This window comes from Opisthocomus hoazin, chromosome 1 (assembly GCF_030867145.1).
Source record: "Opisthocomus hoazin isolate bOpiHoa1 chromosome 1, bOpiHoa1.hap1, whole genome shotgun sequence".
NCBI classification, from domain to species: domain Eukaryota; kingdom Metazoa; phylum Chordata; class Aves; order Opisthocomiformes; family Opisthocomidae; genus Opisthocomus; species Opisthocomus hoazin.
In genome coordinates, this window is record NC_134414.1 from 96,760,887 (window position 1) to 96,781,517 (window position 20,631).

Sequence of the window (20,631 nt, forward strand, 5' to 3'; positions counted from 1 at the left end):
GTTGGAATGCCCATTCAAGTCTGCAGAAGACCACAGACCAGGGGGAGGAGTTGGAATTCCAGTCGGAGGAGGGGCCTGGCAGAAGCTTCATGAAGTTCAGCAAAGCTTAGCACTTGGGACAGAAGGGTAGGAAAGAGCTTGGTGAAAAAGGACCTGGATTCCCGCTGAACAGCAAGTTGAATATAAGTGAGCAGTGTGTCCTTGTGGTGGTGAAGATTAACAACATTTAGAAAAGTGCAGACTGCAGCAGTAATCATTGCTATCTGTGTGGCACTTAGGAGGCAGCATCCAGAACACTGTGTCTGCTTTTGGTCCCCCCAGAGGAAGAGAGGGTCTGAAGAACTGAATTTTGTCCAGCAGAGGGTCACTGACAAGATCAGTGCGCTGCAGCAAAAGGCATGCAAGGAGAGGTTGGGAGATGAAGGGTTGGTTCAGCAGAGGGAGGTCGAAGGGGGTGTCTTCATTTATCTAACCACAGGAAGACAGAACCAGCCTCTTCTCAGGGGTGCACAGAAGCAGCCAACATACAATGAGCACAAGTTGCAGCAAGTGAAGTTTCAAATAGATGTCAGGAAGAAATGTTTCACTCTGAAGGGCTCTGGATCGGGGGCCCAGAAAACCTGTGGAACTTCCATCTTTGCAGATACTCCACACCTGACTAGAAAAGGTCCTGAACAACCTGGTCTAACTTTAGATTTAAGCTTAGCTGAGCAGTGGGTTGAGCCAGAGATTCCTTCCAGAAGTGTGGACACACATTTTTGAGTGATTCTCCTGCTTACATGAATGAGGCTGCATGAGCATAGATGGTAAAGAATCACCAGAACTTAGGTGCATTTCTGCTGCTGTCACTCCTTAGTTATCCTTACCTCTCACACACAGTACACATACAGTTTTAGCTTATGCTGTAGGTTTACCCTCCAGGGATCTTAATTTGGATCCTTTCTTTGCTAAGGTACTTGGTTTTGCAAAATAAACTGTAATTATTTTTGAGATCTCAACTTTTCTGTTAAATTGGGTTGAACCCAGATTCAGAGTTACCAGCGCAGTGCTTTGAATACTAGTGCAATTTCTTAAGGCTCATTTTCTTAAACATACCAAGCAGGAAAATAAATGGAGTAGGCCAATCAAGTGTACCCAGATGACTAAATTCTGGTCTAGATGTTTTGCCAAATATTTTCATTGAACACTTGCATCTCTCATGTTCCATTTTATTTTATTCAAAAATCCTATCATAAAAATCTGTGACTTCTTTTGCTAAAAGTCTTGGGATGAGGAGCTGATGGCCAGCTGAACCTCTGCCTGATCTCTTGAAAGGTATTTGGTGGGTAAGGTCTTCCTGGCATTTTATTTAGAAACAGCAAGAATCAAAATACTCAGTGAAGTACACATACAGTGAAGTACATATGCATTACTTCAAGTTCTAGGTTTTTCAGTCAGCCACAGTCTGTTCTTTTTTTCACCTCAGTGGAATATGTCTTTCTTCCTTTACTTCACTTCCAGGAGAAACATTAAAAAAATAAAAACATAAAATGAAGCTGTGTAACACTGTAAGCATTCTTTTCATTAAACAAAAATTGGTTTTAGGTAAGGAGAAACATAGTAACCGTTGACCGTACCCTTCAAAGGGGAATCGATTTCACCCCTCTCCTTAAGTAATGTGACCTCTTGCAAAAAAGCAAGACTTGATTGTATAGCTGGCAAGAAGGGTTAAAACTATAGCAAATATTTTATTTTTTCCCTAACACCTAGCATTTATCACTTAAAATACACTGTAGTTTTGCTTTTTATTCCGATAATCGTAAGGACCTCCTTGAGGCGAGGAGGGAGCCTTCCAAGCAAGATAATTTCTAGACTTGTTAAACTGTACTTATTCATAAATTCTGACTGGCTGCTAATCCTAGTTAAACGCTAAAGGTAGAATTATTGTTTGTCTGTCATCTTTCCCCCAGCTGGGTTGATTTCAATGCAATTTCAGAACTCCAGCTCTGAGCTTGTTTGCCTGCAAAGCAATAGCTGTTCCAGCTTAACAAAAACTTGTGAAGATACAGCATAGGCTAACAGAAGTAGCTTTTCTGCAGGCAGAGTTACATGACAAAGCTTGAGAGGCATGAAAAGTTACTTCTAAAATCTATGTTTTCACTACTGGCTTTTCAGCTGTGCAGCTTCTTGCATCACTTCCATGAGCCTCATGTTTCTGCTTGTCTCACTTCATTCTTTGAAAATTATTACAACTGATTGATCTGAATTCTTTTCCTCTGAGATGATAAAGACTAAGTGTAATACCATGTAACTCTTTGCACCCCTTTGTATGATGTCATGTGTTATATTAGAGACCCTATAAAGAGCTTGAATTAAGTGATCAGCCCTTGTGCTTGTCTGCTTGCTTACATACGTCTTTCTTTTCTCTGTCACTCTTTCAAGATTCAAGGCTCAAACTCTAATTCTTTGCATGTTCATTTGTTGGAAATGGAAGGAGTGTGTTATTTATTTTTTTGCTTAAATCTCTCACCAGAGAATTCAGTACGTATCTGGTGGTTTTCGCTGTATTTCATCAAATCATCTCTGTTCAAGATAGCTCTACCTGTCCAAATAGCCCAGAGAATTCTTTTGTAACTACTGCTGATAAAACTAGGGCAAAACTGACTCTGACTTTTTTTTCCACCTACAAAAAGTGAGACAGCAGTATCATAAACTGGAACCAGCCCTGCTGTGCTAGAGCTTCACCCTTTATTATCTGCGGGTTACACACGCCAGGTTCGATGAATGACCTTGTCTAATCTAATCTGTATTTATTTCCTGCTAACAGTTAGGAATCCTTATTCACTGCCTTCTGTCTCAAGGAGTCCTGAATGATTAACGGTGAATGATTACCAAATGATATTTAACATTGTTAGTAGGTCAGATACATAGGGGTTCAATAAAAAGTCTTCCATCTTCCTATCTTTATTCTAAAACCTTAGTAAATGTTACTATGCTTTTGGCAGAAAGGCAATTTCAAATACAAAAATCTTACTTGCAAACATGCAAAACTTAATGTCTTCTATTAACTAGGAGGCATAGCTCTTTCATTAGAGCTGAGAGGTATGTTCTAAAACATCATTAGTTTAATTTCTACAACCTCCACAAGAAAAAATTTGGGTCTTTGCCAATCCATCAAGAAAAAAAAGCAGTTATAACTGACAGCAAAGCTTACCAAAATATTCTTTCCTCACCTTACTTACAAAAATTCGTATGGGTGAACTCAGGTTGTATGGATGTTTGGGTTGATGATAGAAAATGACTTTCAATTATCATGGCACTGTATTTGTTCAAAAGAATAAATGTTAGTTCATTGTTGTTTAAACATCTGTGTTCAGAGAAAATTCCGTTGTATAATTTATTTGCAGGTTTTTAATGCAAAAACAGCAGAGCTCTTGAGTCACCATCAAGTTGAGATACAGCAGAAATTCCCTAAAGAAGGGTATGAATTTTCTGTGGCTTTTTATTTGTTTGTGTACATTTTGGTAGAGCTTATGTATTTTTATGTAGGAATGATCAAAACTGAAGTTAATTAATAATTATTAAGAACATCGTAGCTGCTATAAAAGACTCTGGGATAGGAAAAATGGCATAAAAAATCCCACATTGGGTGTCTAGTGTGTGCTCTGAGTTATGTAAACTAAAAATAGTTAGTGTTTTACTCTTATCACTCATTAGCGTATTTAAAGTTTAAAACTAAAGTTTAAACGAGCCTTAAAGTCTCATTTAAAGTGATAAAGCTGGCCCTTTTTGCAATTTAATCATAGTCTTCAGCTTAGTCCATAGAAATTGCTTAGTTTGTTCTCTGAGGTGTTTTTTTTATTTGTTCTTAACTGACCTACCATTTGCTGCCAAAGCAAATTTACTGTTTAAAAAGGGTTTGAAATTCATTACACTTCTAGATATGTGAAACATACTTTGTAGTTATGACTGTGTCAAAATGCTCAGCTGTTTTTTTGGATTAGAATTTCTTTTTTTCCCTAAATGTAATTTTGTGTCTTTTTATTAACTGGTGTTTACTGTTCATTAAAGATGGGTGGAACAAGATCCAAAGGAAATATTAAAATCTGTCCATGAATGTGTGGAAAGGACCTGTGAGAAACTTCAACAGCTGAACATAGACATAACTAACATAAAAGGTATTCCTGGTACTTAAGGGTAACTGGGTACTGTAACATACTCATGGCTGAGCAAGTCAGATGATTGTCTAGTTTTTAAGTTAGTAAATAGAAAGGTGGCAGCATTTGCTGGCATCAAACAAAATGTTAAATTGGAACTGAAAGCAGTCTGTCTGGGAGGAATAATGAGAAAAAAATAAGTCCTTCATGTATATTAACAATGCAAAATCTACAAAGTAGACTTAACCTAATCTTGCAAAATCACAGACAAGTAAAGAATGAAGAAATTCTGAAATTTAAAGTAGTATTTCTTGAGAAAAGCTAGTTTCCCTGTCAGTGTTGTTGCTGTCTCAGTTTGTGGCAAAAAAGGAGAAATTTAGAGCACATAGATTAAGCATAAAATGTTGAATTATGGGTTTTTGCAAGTAATATTTCTGGATTATAACATTAAAATTTGGAAGCTTTGTATTTCCCATTTACTTGCCTCTTCTCCTCACCTGTTCCTCCCTCCTCTCAACCTCTCCTTTCCTTACCTCACCCCCTAAAAGGGGAAAACAAACCTTCTGAAAAGGATACTTCTTTCTATTTTGTCCTGAAGCCGTTGGAGTCAGCAATCAGAGAGAAACAACAGTGGTTTGGGACAAGACAACTGGAGAACCTCTTTATAATGCTATTGGTAACTACTCTATTTTCTGAATGTGTAATATCGTAAAATGAGCGTGTTGTAGAAAAATGCTTTCCTGGTTTCCTGTGCAGATGTCATTGTGGCCTAGCCTACTAGCTTTGATTTTTTTATATCTGTGTCATAAACGGTGTATTTATATACACCAGTGCAATCAAAAAAGGTTTATTCTGTTAAAATTACTACTTAATAAATTACTTTTAACAAAAAAACAATGTTCCTGAGGGGTCTTGTACATCCTTAGCATGTAATGACGCTCTAAGTTATGGCCAGTCACTTAACTTTTAAATGAAGGAGCTTACCAAATTTTCAGGATGCTTTTGATTTAGCTTAATGGAAAAGTTAGTGAAGTAGGTTTAATGAATATTTATTGATTTGGAGTTTTATTCTTAATTTACCTTGGCTTTTCAAATTATGTCAGCTGAGAAACAGTAATTGTCTAGATTTGCTCTTTTAGGCCATGTCAAGTGCCACATTTAGTTTAGCATAGTATTACTGAAGAAACAGGACTCCTCTGTATTCAAATATGTTGTTTACAGCTTTACTGAGTCCGTACCTCAGTAACTCTGACTTAGTACTTCAGTTCAGAGTTTTCATAGAAATAGTAAATAATCAACCTGCTATTTGTTTTAACCTCCTAGTTTAATGACAGTTATCTGCTGTAAACAAAGTAGTATTAGTCATTTGCTTATGCTCTGATAGAGAGAAGTATATATCCTATTATGTGGAAAATCCTGTCTGATTTCTCAAATCATTTATTCCTCTAAATCAAATGAGTTTATCTAACCATATTTAATTTTTGCAACAGTGCAGTAAAGTACAATGGCAATAGAATATTCTTTCAGCTACATGAAAAGCTAAAAACAAAGACAGGAATTTACTGGCAAGAGCTCTATTTTCAGTTGATCAATGATCAGTTAATTTTATTTGTATTTTCAGTGTGGCTTGACCTGAGAACCCAGTCAACAGTTGAACGCCTTCTTAAAAGAATTCCAGGAAAAAACAAAGCCCATTTTAAGGTAAGGTATTCCAGAACATTTAAATAGTAGCCGAACTCTTATTGCTATGGTATATAATGCTTTGGAGGTGTGTGCTTAAAATTCCCCAAAACAAAGTAAGTCAGTTGTCACTCCTAGTCTCTTAGCTTGTCAAATAATAAAAAATGTGCATAGTACTATATTACAGGTCTGAGACTGGAAAATGTTTATTTTCCTCAAAATAAATGGTTAACACTGTACATATCTCAATATAGATGTTGAGTGAGTGATCATTAGGGTTACTTAATCATGTGCTACCTATCCCATGATAAGTAAACATCACATACAAAAATTAAGAGCAAGTAGAAGAAAACTGTTTGAACAATAATTTATTGATGTGAAATATATTATCCTGTCTCATGCCCTAATATTGAAATTAATTGGAACCAATCTGAGAACTGGGAAGATAGTTTATAAAGAGCAAATTAGTTCTTTTTTTATGTGAGTATTTACATAACAATTTGGAAAATCAATGCTTGCAAAAAGGTGTCATAATTCTTTGATTTATATTTTCCTTGACTGATTATATAAATATTATAGGGGTTTTTATATTTTGCTAGAGCCAGGAAATGAGTGTCAAAAAGCATATAAACTTAATTGATTTTTAAGTTCTAGTAGAATATAAATTCCATCTTTCCTGTGTCGTGCTGCTCATTTTGTGTCATTAATTGCTGTCTAGCCGTATGGAAATATCCTAGATAAGACAGACTTCTGCAAGCAACTATTTCCACATAAATTCTCTTTGAACCAGTTAGATCAGCTTTAATCTTTGTCCATTAGTGCACTGGTCATTTGTTTTTGATATTTTCAGACTTGTGTATTGCGTGATTAGTTCTTATTTAAATAACAACTTTGTGTAGTTTCTCTGAGTTTTATGTCTTCAGTTTTTCACTTACTATCACCGTTTTTATATATAACTACAGTATACATGGAAAAGATACTTGCATGGTCTTGAAGTCATTTTTTATTTATTTTTCAGTTTAGGACTGGTCTTCCACTTAGCACTTATTTTAGTGCGGTGAAACTTCGATGGCTTTTGGATAATGTGGAAGAGATTAAGCAAGCAGTTGATGATGGGAGAGCCATGTTTGGGACTATCGATTCATGGCTTATATGGGTATGTATTTGTGAGTTTATGATCACTCTTTTTAAAATGAATTTCCATGTCATGCACACTTTTTGTGCAAAGTACTGTGACACATGATGCCCACTGATCCCACAGTGACGTCAATACCAGCCAGTAAAGAAATTCCATTAAAGTTCCTTACAAGATGAGTTTCTACTGGTCGTGTATCGCTATATCTTTTTGTGTAGATGCTTATGTGTAGTTTACCATTTATAGGTTGCTATAAAATTTTGCTCCTGCTTTTGGAAAAATTTTCAGCTTTAGAAAGGTGTGTTAGCCACCTTTGCAATGTAAGAATCCAGGAGGTACTGCTGTACCCTTATTACCTCTCTCATGCATTTGTTCCACTGTATCGGGTCTGCCTCTTTAGTTGTTGAAGAAATATCAGAGTTCCCAGTCCCAAGCTGAAAGCTTTGTGAATGTAGAATTTTTTTTTTTTTGTAATTTGTTAAAGTAAACCTGTATTTTTTCTTGGTGAATACTGTTGATATTTTTCTTGTTCAGAGTTTGACAGGTGGAAAGAATGGAGGTGTTCACTGTACAGATGTAACCAATGCCAGCAGAACAATGTTGTTCAACATTCATTCCTTGGAATGGGATCCTGAGCTCTGCCAGTAAGCTCAGTTTTATCAGTAATACCGTTATTTAAATAGATTCTAGATGTGATGTGTAAAGAAACTAATTTAATAGTAAGAATCTCTTATCTAGACTGAGATCATTGATTACTGTTGTATTTACTGTTAACATTAATAATTAAAATTCGTTGTTCTCCAGATGTCCAAATTACAACTGTCTGAAGTAATTAAAAGTAGCAAAGCCTTGATTTTTTTCTGTAGGTGGAAGACTGGTTCATGGAAACAATGACATTTAGTAGTTTCTTTATTCCTTAATCAAATTTCAAAGGCAGTTACAATGATAGTGTCTCTATTTTAAATGTAAATTTATTGATAAAAGTATCATAAAGATATTGCTGGAAGAGAAATTTCTTCCCACATGAAAGAGTTGGATATGTCTTCAAAATATTCGAATATATGCTGTTTTACTCCATAATTCAGTGTCACATACTGTAACAGGTGGATGAACACATAGTGGTGGATTGAACCCTAGAAATCAAAGTTCCTTTTATAGTTTTTTTCTTTACAGCTTAAACCTATTTAAGAAAATACATGCAAAATGCTTTCTGATTTAGCACTGACCATATACATAAATAATTTTGTATTGTGTTCAGGTTCTTTGATATTCCCATGGAAATACTTCCAAAAGTACGAAGCTCCTCTGAGATTTATGGCCTGATGGTATGTTTCCTTGTATGTGTGTGAAGTTAATATTGTAAAAATATGTTAACGTAGATTTGACAGAATTTTGATAGGTTAAGAGTAATGGCTTTGTCTAGACCAGTATTGTTTGATTTATAATTAGTATATCATTATCTACTGTTGTGTAGTATTACATGAAGTTGAATATCTTGTTTTCTCTTTTAAGTGTCAAATACACAAAACAAGATGGGAGAGATTTTTTATAAGGACACACATTTCGTTTTTTGTTACAATTACTTATTGATTTAGAAACTACCCATCAGAGTGGAATGTATAATCAGTAGATTAAAAGAATGAGATTGCTGTTATTAGACCATAATATTGTTACTTCTTGTACAATTGAAAAGAAGAGATGAAAGTCACTATGGAAGTATTCATGATCTAAGAAGACTGGATGAGATGTGTAATGTCTTATTTCCACATAACTGAAGGCAAGACTAGTCAGTTTTTGTGAACTGGAAGATCACAAGTGACACCTTAGATTGCCTTGTTTTTGAAAAATAAGCTCCTCTTGCCATGTATATTTACAAAGCACTCAGTAAAAAAAAAAATTTGGAATATTGTGATGTCTTTTTAATCATACTGCTTCGAGTGCAGCTGTGAATATTACTTAAGAGTAATCGTTAAATGTTATCATGAGGCTGAGGTTTCAAGTTTACTTTGATGCAGCACCAACTCTTCTGATACAATGGCATCTGATTTATTCGTAAAAGCTTCATAATTGGATAAACTGGCTGTTGTGATTTTGCATTCTGTTTCCTGGTAGTTTGCCCTATTGTTTACTAGGAACATACAGACATTTTGTAATTAAGACAAGTTATGAGATTTTTATTTAAAATATAGCTCCAACTTGCCTGAAATGTAAGTATTTTTGCTAATCTGTTAATGGAGATGCCACTAGAAGTCATTACTGACTTTTATTAATGTGAAAGTGAGATGAGAGCGTGTTGTATTAAGCTGAATGAGTGAGTTAGATGGGAAAAGATACTACGTGGCAACTGAAACAGAATAGTTGATCACTTTAAATGTGAACTTTTGTTTCTCTTCCCCTTTCCTTCCATTTTTTTTTCTTTTTCTTCCTTTCGCTGACTCTAGAAAATCTGTCCTAGCCTGGTGAGTAGAGGCTTCCATTAGGCTGACCACCTATACCTTATCCATTCTATTCAGATGCTGTGCATTTCCATTGGTTGAAGGATTAGTAAAAACACACTTTCTAGACCAATAAATTTGGTGGTTATTTCCAAATTTGAGATACTACAATTAGAGTTCATACCAAAGTTGTGTCTATAATGTAATCTTGATGTATGCATGTACCTTAATTTGCAGGCTATTGAATATTTCTTTTTACAGTGAAGTAAAAAATACAACTATGGGCTAATAAATGTTGGCTGTCTCATTTTATAAATGAGAAAAGTGAGCCATTCTGTCTACAAATATTCAATTATAGTGAAACGTCAGATTCACGCAGGGATTTTTTTAGTGCATTTATAAACTCTATTACCTTATATCCAGTTAATTAAAATTAGAATTAAAGAAAAAAATACTCAGATTGGAAATGCACTTGCATGGCTTCACTGAAAATGCATTTTCACAATTGCACAAAGAAACAATTTAAAGAAAGAAGTAAAAATTGTGAGGATATAAATTTCTTATGAGACCTATTGCAAGAAGGCAACTGAAAAACTACATGGTAGTGATTGGAAGAAATTTTGTATGAGACTTAAAATGCTGTATCTTAAAATGAGGCATCTGTCTTTCCTTAGTGTGTCATAACAATCACATTTTTTTCTAGTCACTTTACCATTTTTGCACTTTTGCATTTTACACTTGACACTGACTGCACAGGTTACACTGAACCTAATTTTCTGTATACTATAATTTCAACAAAATTTATGTTAAGAACTGTTGAGGTGACATAAAGTATACCTGTAAATTTCCTGCTCTCTATTTTTTAATGTTTTAGGCATGAGCTGTATTAAGCTAAGTCTGGTGTACGCTTGAACCAAACCATGTTGCTTACGTGACCATTCTTTGTTTTCCTTTGAGCATTACAAGTTTAACTTCTTTTTCATTGCCTTAAACTGTAGTCATGGAAAGCTAATTTGGAGCTTTTCTTTCTCTTTTGCGGATCAGAAGTCTGGTGCTTTGACAGGTGTACCGATTTCCGGGGTAAGTCCTGCTTCAACTCAGATTCTGGCATAAGAACCTTGTACTGCATGAACATATCTTGACTGGAAAAAGCTTTAAGATGGGTGAATCTTGCTACAAATTAAGCTGATGGTTTTTTTTTACTTCATGCTAAACATGAAGTAAACTTTTGAAGTTGAATGATGGATTGACTGGGTTCTTCATTATTAAGTTAAGGCACAGCTGTGGAAATTCAGCTGACAGCTTTAATGCAGTAGTGTAGTGCTTTGGGAAACTTAGGGTCTCTAAGTAAGTGAGTAACGTTACAAAATGGAACCAAAATTTGCTTTATATATAAAAGGAGTTCAGTATATATATAAAATCCAGAAATGTTGGGCAGATGCTCAGCTTTTTCCAATGCAACGTGCGTAAAGCTAGTAAATTTTAGTTTCGTTTTCTTTAAATTGTTCACCACAAGTAGCACAACACATTTAAGTTGCAGTTCTTACAAAGGGAAGAGTAGTAAAAAGCACAGGTTGTCTCTATAAATTTTTCCTCACTTTCAATTACCTGTGTGCTCCCAATAGATTAGAGTTATAGTTAAATATATCTGTTCATGTTCGTTTTTCATGCTTGTGATTCATATGCAGACATATGCTAAAAAAACCACTCTCTTTTCAGTGCTTGGGTGACCAGTCTGCTGCTCTTGTTGGGCAAATGTGTTTTCAAGATGGGCAGGCAAAAAATACGTAAGTTATTATGAAAGATGTAAGATAAACAATACGTCACTGTTCTGTTTTGAATTTAGTATTATGTTCTCTTTCCAGCTAACTGCCAAATGCTTTTGCAGTTACCACATAACTACAGCTCTACCTTTTGACTGTCTTGACCTACAAAGTAAACAGTGTCCTGACTTCTATATAAAATGGTGAAGATATTAAATGGTTTATGAGGTGTATTTTGGAACAAAGTTACTGTGAAGAAATATCTCTGTGTGACAGGAGGTTTTTGATTTAAAAATTCACCAAAACACAGATTAACACAGTTGCAGTATAATTTAAATTGTGACCTAAAGTTAAGCAAATACTGGCTGTGTGAGTTAGATTGCGTAGACTTACATGACAAAAAACTCGCAGCATTGCTAGATGGGAAAGTTTCATTTCAGTTGCAGTGCTTAGTTTTGCTTCTGTGACTAGCCCAGTGTGGAGAATTTTACATTTGTTTTTTTTCTATTTCTCAGACTCTTAGTGTCCCTTGTTTAAAATAGCTGATCAGTTAAATCAGGCACTGGTGTAATCAAACATTCATTTGAGGAAAAGCTCTCAGCCTAAATGACTTACTGTTCCATTTACAACTGTGTGCTTAACTGAGCATGTAGGTACATACACAGTATTGGACTTTCACGGATTTAATTACATATTAATCTATACTTGTTGCTAATTAACCTTCACTTTAGCTTTTATATTGATACACAAATTTAATGGTTAGTGGCCTTGTATTTTAGTAAAACAAATATGATTCTAAGTAATATTGTCATAAAGTATTTTTATAAAAAATAGTTTTATAACATAGCAGAACTTTTGAAAAAAATCCAGCTAAATCAAAAGGTAAAAGTGAGATTTTTAAACTCATTTGTGTTATTGCTTTACCCTTTTTCTCTCCAAATATAACTGACAACTTTCTCAGTACTATTTTAAGCTGTTAATTTTCAGGGTATTAAAAAGGTAGAGAACTCATAATTTCTTAGAAATTTTATTCGTTTTATTAAACTGTGTCCTTCTCTGTGTGTGTATGCACACATACATGTGGTGTGGTTTTCAAATGAGAAACATGCCATTTTTAGAAATTTTTGAACTGAATGTTTAAAGAAAATCTTCTTCTTTGTGACAGGGACAAAGTTTCTTAAGTTTTCTCCTTTAAAAGCTTGAATATAATATTGTGAAATATTTATTTTATAAAGTAGCTTTCATAATCAGCTTAAATTGAAGTAGGTAAACACTGCCACCAAAGAGAGATCTGAAGGCACAGATCAGCTGAGCACACTTAGTTTTCAGCTGTGTCTGCTCCTTGATCAAGTATTATACAAGAAATAGCCAGAGAGAGAGGTGTGGGACTAGATTTTTCAGCTGCAGGCTGCATTGAAACCAGCTCTTTGAGGACGGTTTTATTATCAGTTAAAGGTACATAACCTTCAAGGGGCAAAAGGTGGTGTCATGATCGTTCACAGGGGAGTCATGGATTCATGAAGCGCAGTAACATGTTATCCTTTAAACATCCTGGTTTTAACTTTCCTTTGCTTTCATGCTAGGTATGGAACAGGATGTTTCTTGCTGTGCAATACAGGTCAGAAGGTCAGTTGCATTTTTTAGTTGTTCACTTTTTTTTTGTAGCCTTTATTTAAGTTCTTGAGTACAACTATGTATTAGCCTTTCTTAAACTTATGGGCAACAATTATATTGCTGGAGATCAGGGAAACTGCATATTGAAATCTGAAAGAATAGAAAGTAATAATTTGTTCAAGATGTTTCAGTAATACTCCATTTCCTAGCTCCTTAAGGTTCCAAAAAGAACTTTTCATAGCAAGTTTCTTGCTCTTTCCTTGTATGTGTTTCTTAGCCTCACCCAGAAGTGCTGAGTATTGTGTTACTCAACCACATCCTTGTCTTGGCTATTTTATCTCTTCCCTTTGTTTTCTCTCATTATTTCTTTGTAGTTGCAGTTCAATAATACTACAAAGTTTTGTCTTCCTTCTTTCTCATGCACATCTCCTTCTACAGACCTCCAATTCTTTGCTATAAGGAGGCTGAAAAGATCTGAGGCAGCTCATGGAAATGAGAATTAGTACCAGCGATCTGAGGGCTCTACCTTAGGTGTTTCTTTAGAGTGACTGATAATTTACTTTGTTTAAACTTTATATATTTAATTTTTTCCAGTGAAGGTTTTGTCTCCTGTTTACTATCATTTGAATATATTTATTTAAACATTTGCTGACTCTGCTCATGCTTTACCTTTTCTTTCCCTTTTCCCCATTTAGTCTGTGTTTTCTGAGCATGGTCTGCTAACCACAATAGCTTACAAACTGGGCAGAGACAAACCTGTTTGTTATGCACTGGAAGTAAGTACAGTAATTTCTTCCTTTTTATAGCAATACATGTTCTTGTTTGTTTCTGTTTTCTAGTATCTTTATGTTATCTTCAGAGAATCCCTTCAGTTGCACAGAGATCAAAATAGCTCTGCATTATAGCTTGTGCGCCTCAAGGCTTATGTGTGGTTTTGGTTATCCTTATCTCCAATCTACATCACATAATCTAACAAAATATTTCTACATTGCATCATTTATATTTTCAGGATGTGATGGCTAAAACGTTTTTTCTGTTACACAGTCTTTCAAATCTTTAATAAATGTTACAAATATATGAGAAAAATTTTTTTAAGCTACAATTTGTTTAAAAAAGAGGGAAAAAGTGGTAGTTATCCTCTTATAATAAAAGGCATGACTCAATGTTTCTGTTATTTATTTCATTCTACTGAATTTCATTTCTAACTTCCAAAAATCTGAATCAAATTTCTGGATCAAATTTCTGGGACAAGAATCCTCTAACTTTTTTTACCTACTAAGACTTAGGTGCCTGCTTCCAGAATTTGGTTCCTCAGTTCTCCACACAACTCCGAGGGCATCCAAATTCGGTATAAAATTGGATTTTTACTATACCTTCAGGGTTCATTGTTCTAAAGATCTGCTTCTGAAGGCACAGATCAGCTGAGCACCTGTTTGGCACCAAAGCTTTCCTGGGATCAGTAGAATGATTATTCTTCCAGCTGTGTTGCTTAGTGGGCTTGATCTAATCGTTATTCTCAAAACACATGCACTGAATTCTCTGCTGCCGTTGAGCTTTTGTAGAGAGCCTATGTTTTCCATGTGAAACAGACAAAAGACACAGGATTTTCTTCGCTGGGAGAATAGCTTGTGGCTTACAGTACATTACTAGGATGTGGGAGGCTGTGTTAATTTCCTTTTCCTTCCCTAAGGACAGTTGATCTTGCATTTGCCATGTTCTGGCAAACTTTAGAGTTTTCATTTTGTGCAAGTGTGTGAAAGCTTTGTTTTATTTTTAACCCATGTTCTTAAAGTGAGAACTGGCCTAAATTTTCTGTCCGTCTGGGCATTTGTGTTTAGACTCTAGATGTAATTGGTCTTGGATTCTTTAAATCAAAGCACAAAAAGCTTAATTTGTCAGAAAGTGGCGGCTGGGGCTACTGGATGTCTCATGACTAAATTAGAGAGGCAAGAAGACTGCTTAGGAAATGTCACAGTAACTCCCCTCTGTGGATAAAATCAAGCAGTATGCACCTTTTCTACATGGAGCCTGCATAACAGGCTGCCATTTTTACCTGGTAGTCTCCAGCTGCCAAGAAACTTGTGGTTTGGTTGTGAGCATTCTTGGGAGTGCTTTAAGCTGTGACCGTAAGCCTGCAATTGGAGGCCGCAGCTACCGCTCCTCTCCAGTCTTCTGAAAAGGAACACAAAGCTACCAGTTATTGTCTCCTAATGTTGTAGTGATTTTGTTTCCTTCAGGGATCTGTTGCAATAGCTGGTGCTGTTGTTCGTTGGCTGAGGGACAATCTAGGTATCGTTAAGACTTCACAGGAAGTTGGTGAGTATTCAATTTAGGTATTGTTAAAACTTCACAGAAAGTTGGTGAGTATTCAAAATTTGGAGCTGTTCAGTTTTTTAAGTTTTCTTTTCCAGTGTCTGGATGTCTCTAATGTTGAATGAAAGCTCAAAATATTCAAGTAAAAAAAGCTGGAAGATGGATGTATTTTGCTGTATTTGAACAATTTGGTTTGCATCCATGAAATCACTGTTTATTCGTATATTTCATACAACATGTCGATACAATTGTTGAAACCCTTTGAGAGCTTTGTTCTCTTGCAATCTGTACTTTTTTGTAGTTACCCTAGCAAGCAGATATTGAGGAAGATACTATACTTACAGTGTATTTCCTGGTTTCATACAGTATTGAATTTTCCGGAGTCAAGAGTATAGAATTCTCCATTACAAAACCCAGAGCATACTTGATCCTAAACCTACATATTCATTCCTGTCCTGAACATGAGAACCTGAAGCCCTACATATGCAACAGTTGAAGTCGAAGGCTTCACACCCGTTGAGTTAGGGACCTCATTTACAAAGCTGCCTCTTGAAGGAACTGTGGAGGACAGTAATCTATTTTGGCTAAGAATACAGAAATCCTTTAACATTTGGGTAACTGGTATTTTCTGCTTGAGCTGAACTGAAACAAGCTGGTATGTGACATTATAGAAACTAGCAATATATCAAACTTTGAAAAAGGAGAAGATATTGGAAACATGCAAGGATAACAGTTTGAGAGTGACAGATTTAATGAGATTTAGGATTAAAAAGCAATTCATTACATATGTTTAATAATTTGATATCTTATTCAAAGGTGAAAAAATTTAGAATTCGAATTTTATGCGAAACTTCAAAGACTAAGCAAAAACTTAAAAGTTCAGTCCGATTTTCTGAGAGAAAGCTTTGCAGATCATATAAGAGAATATAAACTACTGTCACGTGAATTAGCCAACTGTTGGAACACTACAGTACCTGTTGACTTCACAAGTTTGACTAGACCTTTGGAAGGTTTGAGTTTCAAGAGCTTTAATCTTGTCAGCTTTGCGTGAAATAATGTGGGACTTCATCATGTCTTCGTATTTCCCTGAACGTGTTCTTCCTTCTCCTTTTACTCCTTTTTTGAGTGGAGTATGTATGAAAGTACTATTTTAAAAAGATTTATTTAAATGAGTTTTCTTGTTTCTTTTCTTTATTGCTGTGCTTCTCTGATCAATGCAAACAGAAGAAATTTACAAAAGCAGAAAAAACATACTTTCCTTTCTTGTTACAGGAAGGAGCTGTACATGAGCGTTATTTCCTTTCTGGTTCTAGACGTTTTAGTATAATTTTTGAAATTACAAATATTTTAATATTGGGAAGTTCAGATATCCAAAGTTATTACTCAGATATTAAGAAACTTCAGATTTGCTTGCACCTGGCTTTGTGATTATATACGTAATATGAGAATTTAGAACTCTAAATCAATTTGAAATTAATGGGAATTCAGTTCTTATCTCCTTTTGGTCTTGATCCAGTTTCACTTGCTTGCCTTGACTTAAATGCAAGTGAAGCGTGACCTTTTGGACTGCTTTGGAGGTTGCATTCTTTACCCACAGGATACCCTTTGAAAACCTTACCAAGTCTAGGTTGGAATACTGAGTACATAATTTTGGGTTTTGGTTTTGATTTTTTACACTGTACATTTCCCACAACCTCCTATGCTGCATCTTCCATTCATATTGTTGCAAATGGACAACCAGTTAATGAGGAGCAGAGTGCCAGTTAGTTGTATTTTCTTGTTGTATGTGGCTTCATTATTTTTCTAGCTACCTAATATATTCTAAATATTTTCCCTATTTAAATAACACGTATAAGTGTCATATTTAAGTGTGGGTACAGTTGTGAAAAGCTAAATGAAGACTATTTGTGTGTGTGCATTAGAAAAACTGGCCGCGGAAGTGGGAACTTCTTATGGCTGCTACTTCGTGCCAGCATTTTCAGGACTATATGCACCATACTGGGAACCCAGTGCAAGAGGGTAAGGAGCTAAGCACTGCGTTTACAGGGAGATGTAATGATTTTACAAATACTCTCACTAGTCCTTCCAAGTAAGTGAAATTGTTCTTTTTGTTCCTTTGATGTGTCTGGATGCATCATTCTCTGTGGTTATCTTCAAGCAACTACTGTGTTTCTCTTTTGTATTTAATCTGTTGAAAACAGCAACTGCTGCTGGGAGAAAAAGGATTATCTAGCTCAGCTACTCACCCTCCTCTCCCCTGTCCAAATTAAAGGCAGTGGGGAACAGGGAAAGCATTTGGGCTGGATTGTGCATTTCAGAGGACGAGTACAAGGTAGTTCTATCATTCTTGTCACTAATGGGGCCAGCTTTTTTGCTTCACGCATTTCTGATTCTGAAAGGATTTTCATCTCACTGAAGAGAAAGAGGAAGTCTGCATACCTGTGAGCTGTCAGGCAACAAAAGTAGAAAGTGAAGAATTTAGTGCTGGTTAGTTTTTTTGAGCTCAGTTTCCCATGGCTGCTGCATTCGCTATCTCATTTTCTCTTCTCCTTCCAGTTCTTTTCCTGGTTGTTAAGACTGAACTAGCTGGTGCTAGTTAGAACTACTGGTCCAAACAATAACCTTCTGTTTGTCTTTTCTGTTGTGAACTTGCCTACTGTTGCCAGAATGACAACATGCCATGGGAGTCACAGAAGCGTAATGAATTTAAATACAAAATTACTTTCTAAAGTGAAAAAAGAAATCTTGAAGAGTATCTAGTTCCCAAGGTTTCGAGTAGTTGCATCTTTAGAATTTAGATGCTTTTTGTATGTAAGGAAGAAAAAGATCTTTGAATTAGATGTTTTTACAGTACTTCAGATCACAGTGCTTAATTTTTTAACTGTTGAAAGCTGATCTTTGGAGTGGCAACAACTAAAAATGTCCTTTAGTAACTTTGAACTTGCATGTCCAGCACCAAATATAGCAGCATTTCTGTCTAGTACGCTACTATTCCTCAGATGTTGAAATAGGATAAAAGGATGATTGTTTGCTCTGCAGTTTGGAGTACATTGACAGAGTTCATCTTACTCATGGTTAGATGTAGCATAATTCCTATATTCAAAAATCTCTTTGAAGGTGCAGAAGCAACTGGTGATCAGAATAGATCTGAAAACAATTTTAAGCAGTTAGAGCACAGCACTGATGCAGCTGGGCTTTTCCTTCAGAACTGAAAGCACTAGAGAATTTATTAAGATTTTAGTGATAGGTGATGATATTTTTTGAAGAAAAATCAGCCTCGATCATACATTTCCTTTTCTTAAAGGAAGACTAGAATTTGTGGGTGTGTTTGTGTGTGTATGCGTGAATATACACCCATTTGCATGCAGATTTGCAATAAAATTTTAATATATGGCAATTACATTGATTGGATGCTGAAAGCATGTTTGTCAGGAAAACAGGGGGATAAGAGAGTTTAGATTAAAGAGAAACAAGCTATTTAATACTAAAAAGCAGTCCTCGTGCAATGGAACTGAGTAAGATTTGAATTAGAAGGCCTAGATCTGAAGTAACTGTGTGTCTGATAAAGAAGTATGTCCTAACTGTTTTGGTGTTTTGTTTGGTTTTTTTTTCTCTTCAACAGTATTATCTGTGGCCTTACTCAGTTTACAAATAAAAATCACATCGCCTTTGCTGCACTGGAAGCGGTTTGCTTTCAAACACGAGAGGTAAAGGAAAATTGAGTCCTAAATTCATCATAAATTAATGTGATTCAGGAAGAGATAGGACTGAAAGAATTTAATGAAGATTAGTCGTATGCTTTATACTGTACTTGGATGCTGTTCTTCTCTTTATGTGGTGCTAATGTCGAAAACTTATTCCTGTGGGCTTAGGTACAATGATGTGGTTGGGTAATGCATTATTTTGGGGTGACAATGCTGCATTTTATCAGCACTTCAAATAATGTCAACGTATTTTGTGAATATTTTGAGAGGCAGAATACGGAAACATTAAAATGACAAGGCCAGTGCCATAACTAAAAAGTTGCATTAGTGTAGGAGACTATATTTTATATTGTCTGCTCTGACAGAGATGGCTTTTGTTGCTTCTGGTACACAAGAACAAAAATGAGTTAAAGCAAGACAGCAGCAAACAGAGAGAGGGAAGTCTGGATTCACTTCCTGCCCTTTATACCTAGTACTGCCTTAGCTGCCATTCTGTAACAGCAAACTAAATTCTCACAGAAGAAGTGCTTCCTCCAACCACATCAAAGGGGTTGATATCAGTATGCTCTGAGCATTAGAGTCTTTATATCACCATCTACTATCAATTTGTGCTCCCTGTGTTCCATACAAATACAGGAGAAAATGAAATCCCTAGACTCCAAAGGGTAATAATGAAACCTTAATTTGATTTCATGTTTTTAAACTGCTGTTATTTAAACATACTGAGTTTTAAAATAACACCCAGCTAAAACTGTGTGAGAGGAGGAAAGCAGCTTGCTGTTTCTGTAGTGACATAGAATAGAGGAAGAAGTACTCATGTGCAAAAAGCCAGAAATTTCACCCAGACGTCTGCTTTGGAAGCTGTGCTAACAGCCTCTGAGTCCTCAGAAAGTCATGAAGGAGCTTGGAAGTGGCATATATCTGTAATTCTGGTACTAGAAGTCGGGGTAAAGTTACAGGGAACTGAACTGATAGTCCAGTTTGTTGTCTGGTCCTCTCTTTCCTTGTCCCTTCTCCCATCCATTCCCTCTCATGTGACAGCTCAGTGAACTTTCCAGCAGAAAATTATCCCTCTTTTTGCTGAGCTATTTTTCTGCTGGATTAATGACCTCAGCTGCCTCTCAGAGGAACATAGCAAATGTCAGAACGAGAGGCAGGGCATGTGGGTGGGAGTAGGAGGGAAGGGAATAAAGCTCTCAAACAGAGTGAGGCTCAAGTTAACACAGATAAAATATATGTGCATTTTTCAAAGATATATTGTTAGTTCTGTCTTGTCAGAAACAAAGTTCTTTTGGTTTAATTCCAGTTAAAATAGAAGTCTTTTGTATCCTTCAGGAAAACCCTCAAATTTCATGTTCATTGGAGTTTTTGCTTGTTTTATTGTGCCATCCAGTCCTAAGTCTCTGTCCCTTATTATCCAAAAAGCTTCTTCCTTGTGAAGACAGATGACACTTGTTAACATTTTTTCTTCCAGAAGGCATTATGGAAAAATAAGCAATTTTTCAGTTCTAAGAGCTGTACAATGCTGTCATTAGACAAAACTTGCATATCTGGATACCTTGCTCTTCATGCAGCCTCAGTACCATAGAGATAGCAGCAGCATGATCATGATTTGTTTTGTTCCTTCATCACTTTCTGATTTTTAGCATTATTTTCATTTTTTTTTAATCTGTACTGAATGCATAGTATGATCCAACATGCTCTTGCACAGTGGTAAGCAAAGTCAGAGCCTCCAACAGCATGTGTGTGTAAAGCTGAGATTATGAGGCACTGCTGAAGTTCTGAATGGTAAAAATGGCAAGTGAAATCAGCATAGGCAAATGTAAAACGATACATGTGAAGGAAATAAGT

At 35.7% G+C, this 20,631-nt stretch overlaps 1 protein-coding gene across 7 annotated transcripts in view; it reads left to right on the forward strand.

Moving 5' to 3' along the window:
• Positions 1-20,631, forward strand: part of GK (glycerol kinase) — a 35,962-nt gene that overhangs the window by 2,542 nt on the left and 12,789 nt on the right. For 6 of the 7 annotated variants that reach the window (XM_075430000.1, XM_075430011.1, XM_075430029.1 and 3 more), the window contains exons 2-16: positions 3,387-3,460; positions 4,051-4,157; positions 4,735-4,812; positions 5,758-5,837; positions 6,835-6,972; positions 7,486-7,595; positions 8,210-8,276; positions 9,393-9,410; positions 10,431-10,466; positions 11,106-11,173; positions 12,733-12,775; positions 13,459-13,539; positions 15,001-15,079; positions 16,999-17,095; positions 18,699-18,783. In XM_075430000.1, the coding sequence (XP_075286115.1) occupies positions 3,387-3,460; positions 4,051-4,157; positions 4,735-4,812; positions 5,758-5,837; positions 6,835-6,972; positions 7,486-7,595; positions 8,210-8,276; positions 9,393-9,410; positions 10,431-10,466; positions 11,106-11,173; positions 12,733-12,775; positions 13,459-13,539; positions 15,001-15,079; positions 16,999-17,095; positions 18,699-18,783 (1,161 nt within the window). The remainder of the gene's footprint in view (positions 1-3,386; positions 3,461-4,050; positions 4,158-4,734; positions 4,813-5,757; positions 5,838-6,834; positions 6,973-7,485; positions 7,596-8,209; positions 8,277-9,392; positions 9,411-10,430; positions 10,467-11,105; positions 11,174-12,732; positions 12,776-13,458; positions 13,540-15,000; positions 15,080-16,998; positions 17,096-18,698; positions 18,784-20,631) is intronic. The other variant, XM_075430020.1, reaches the window with a different exon arrangement.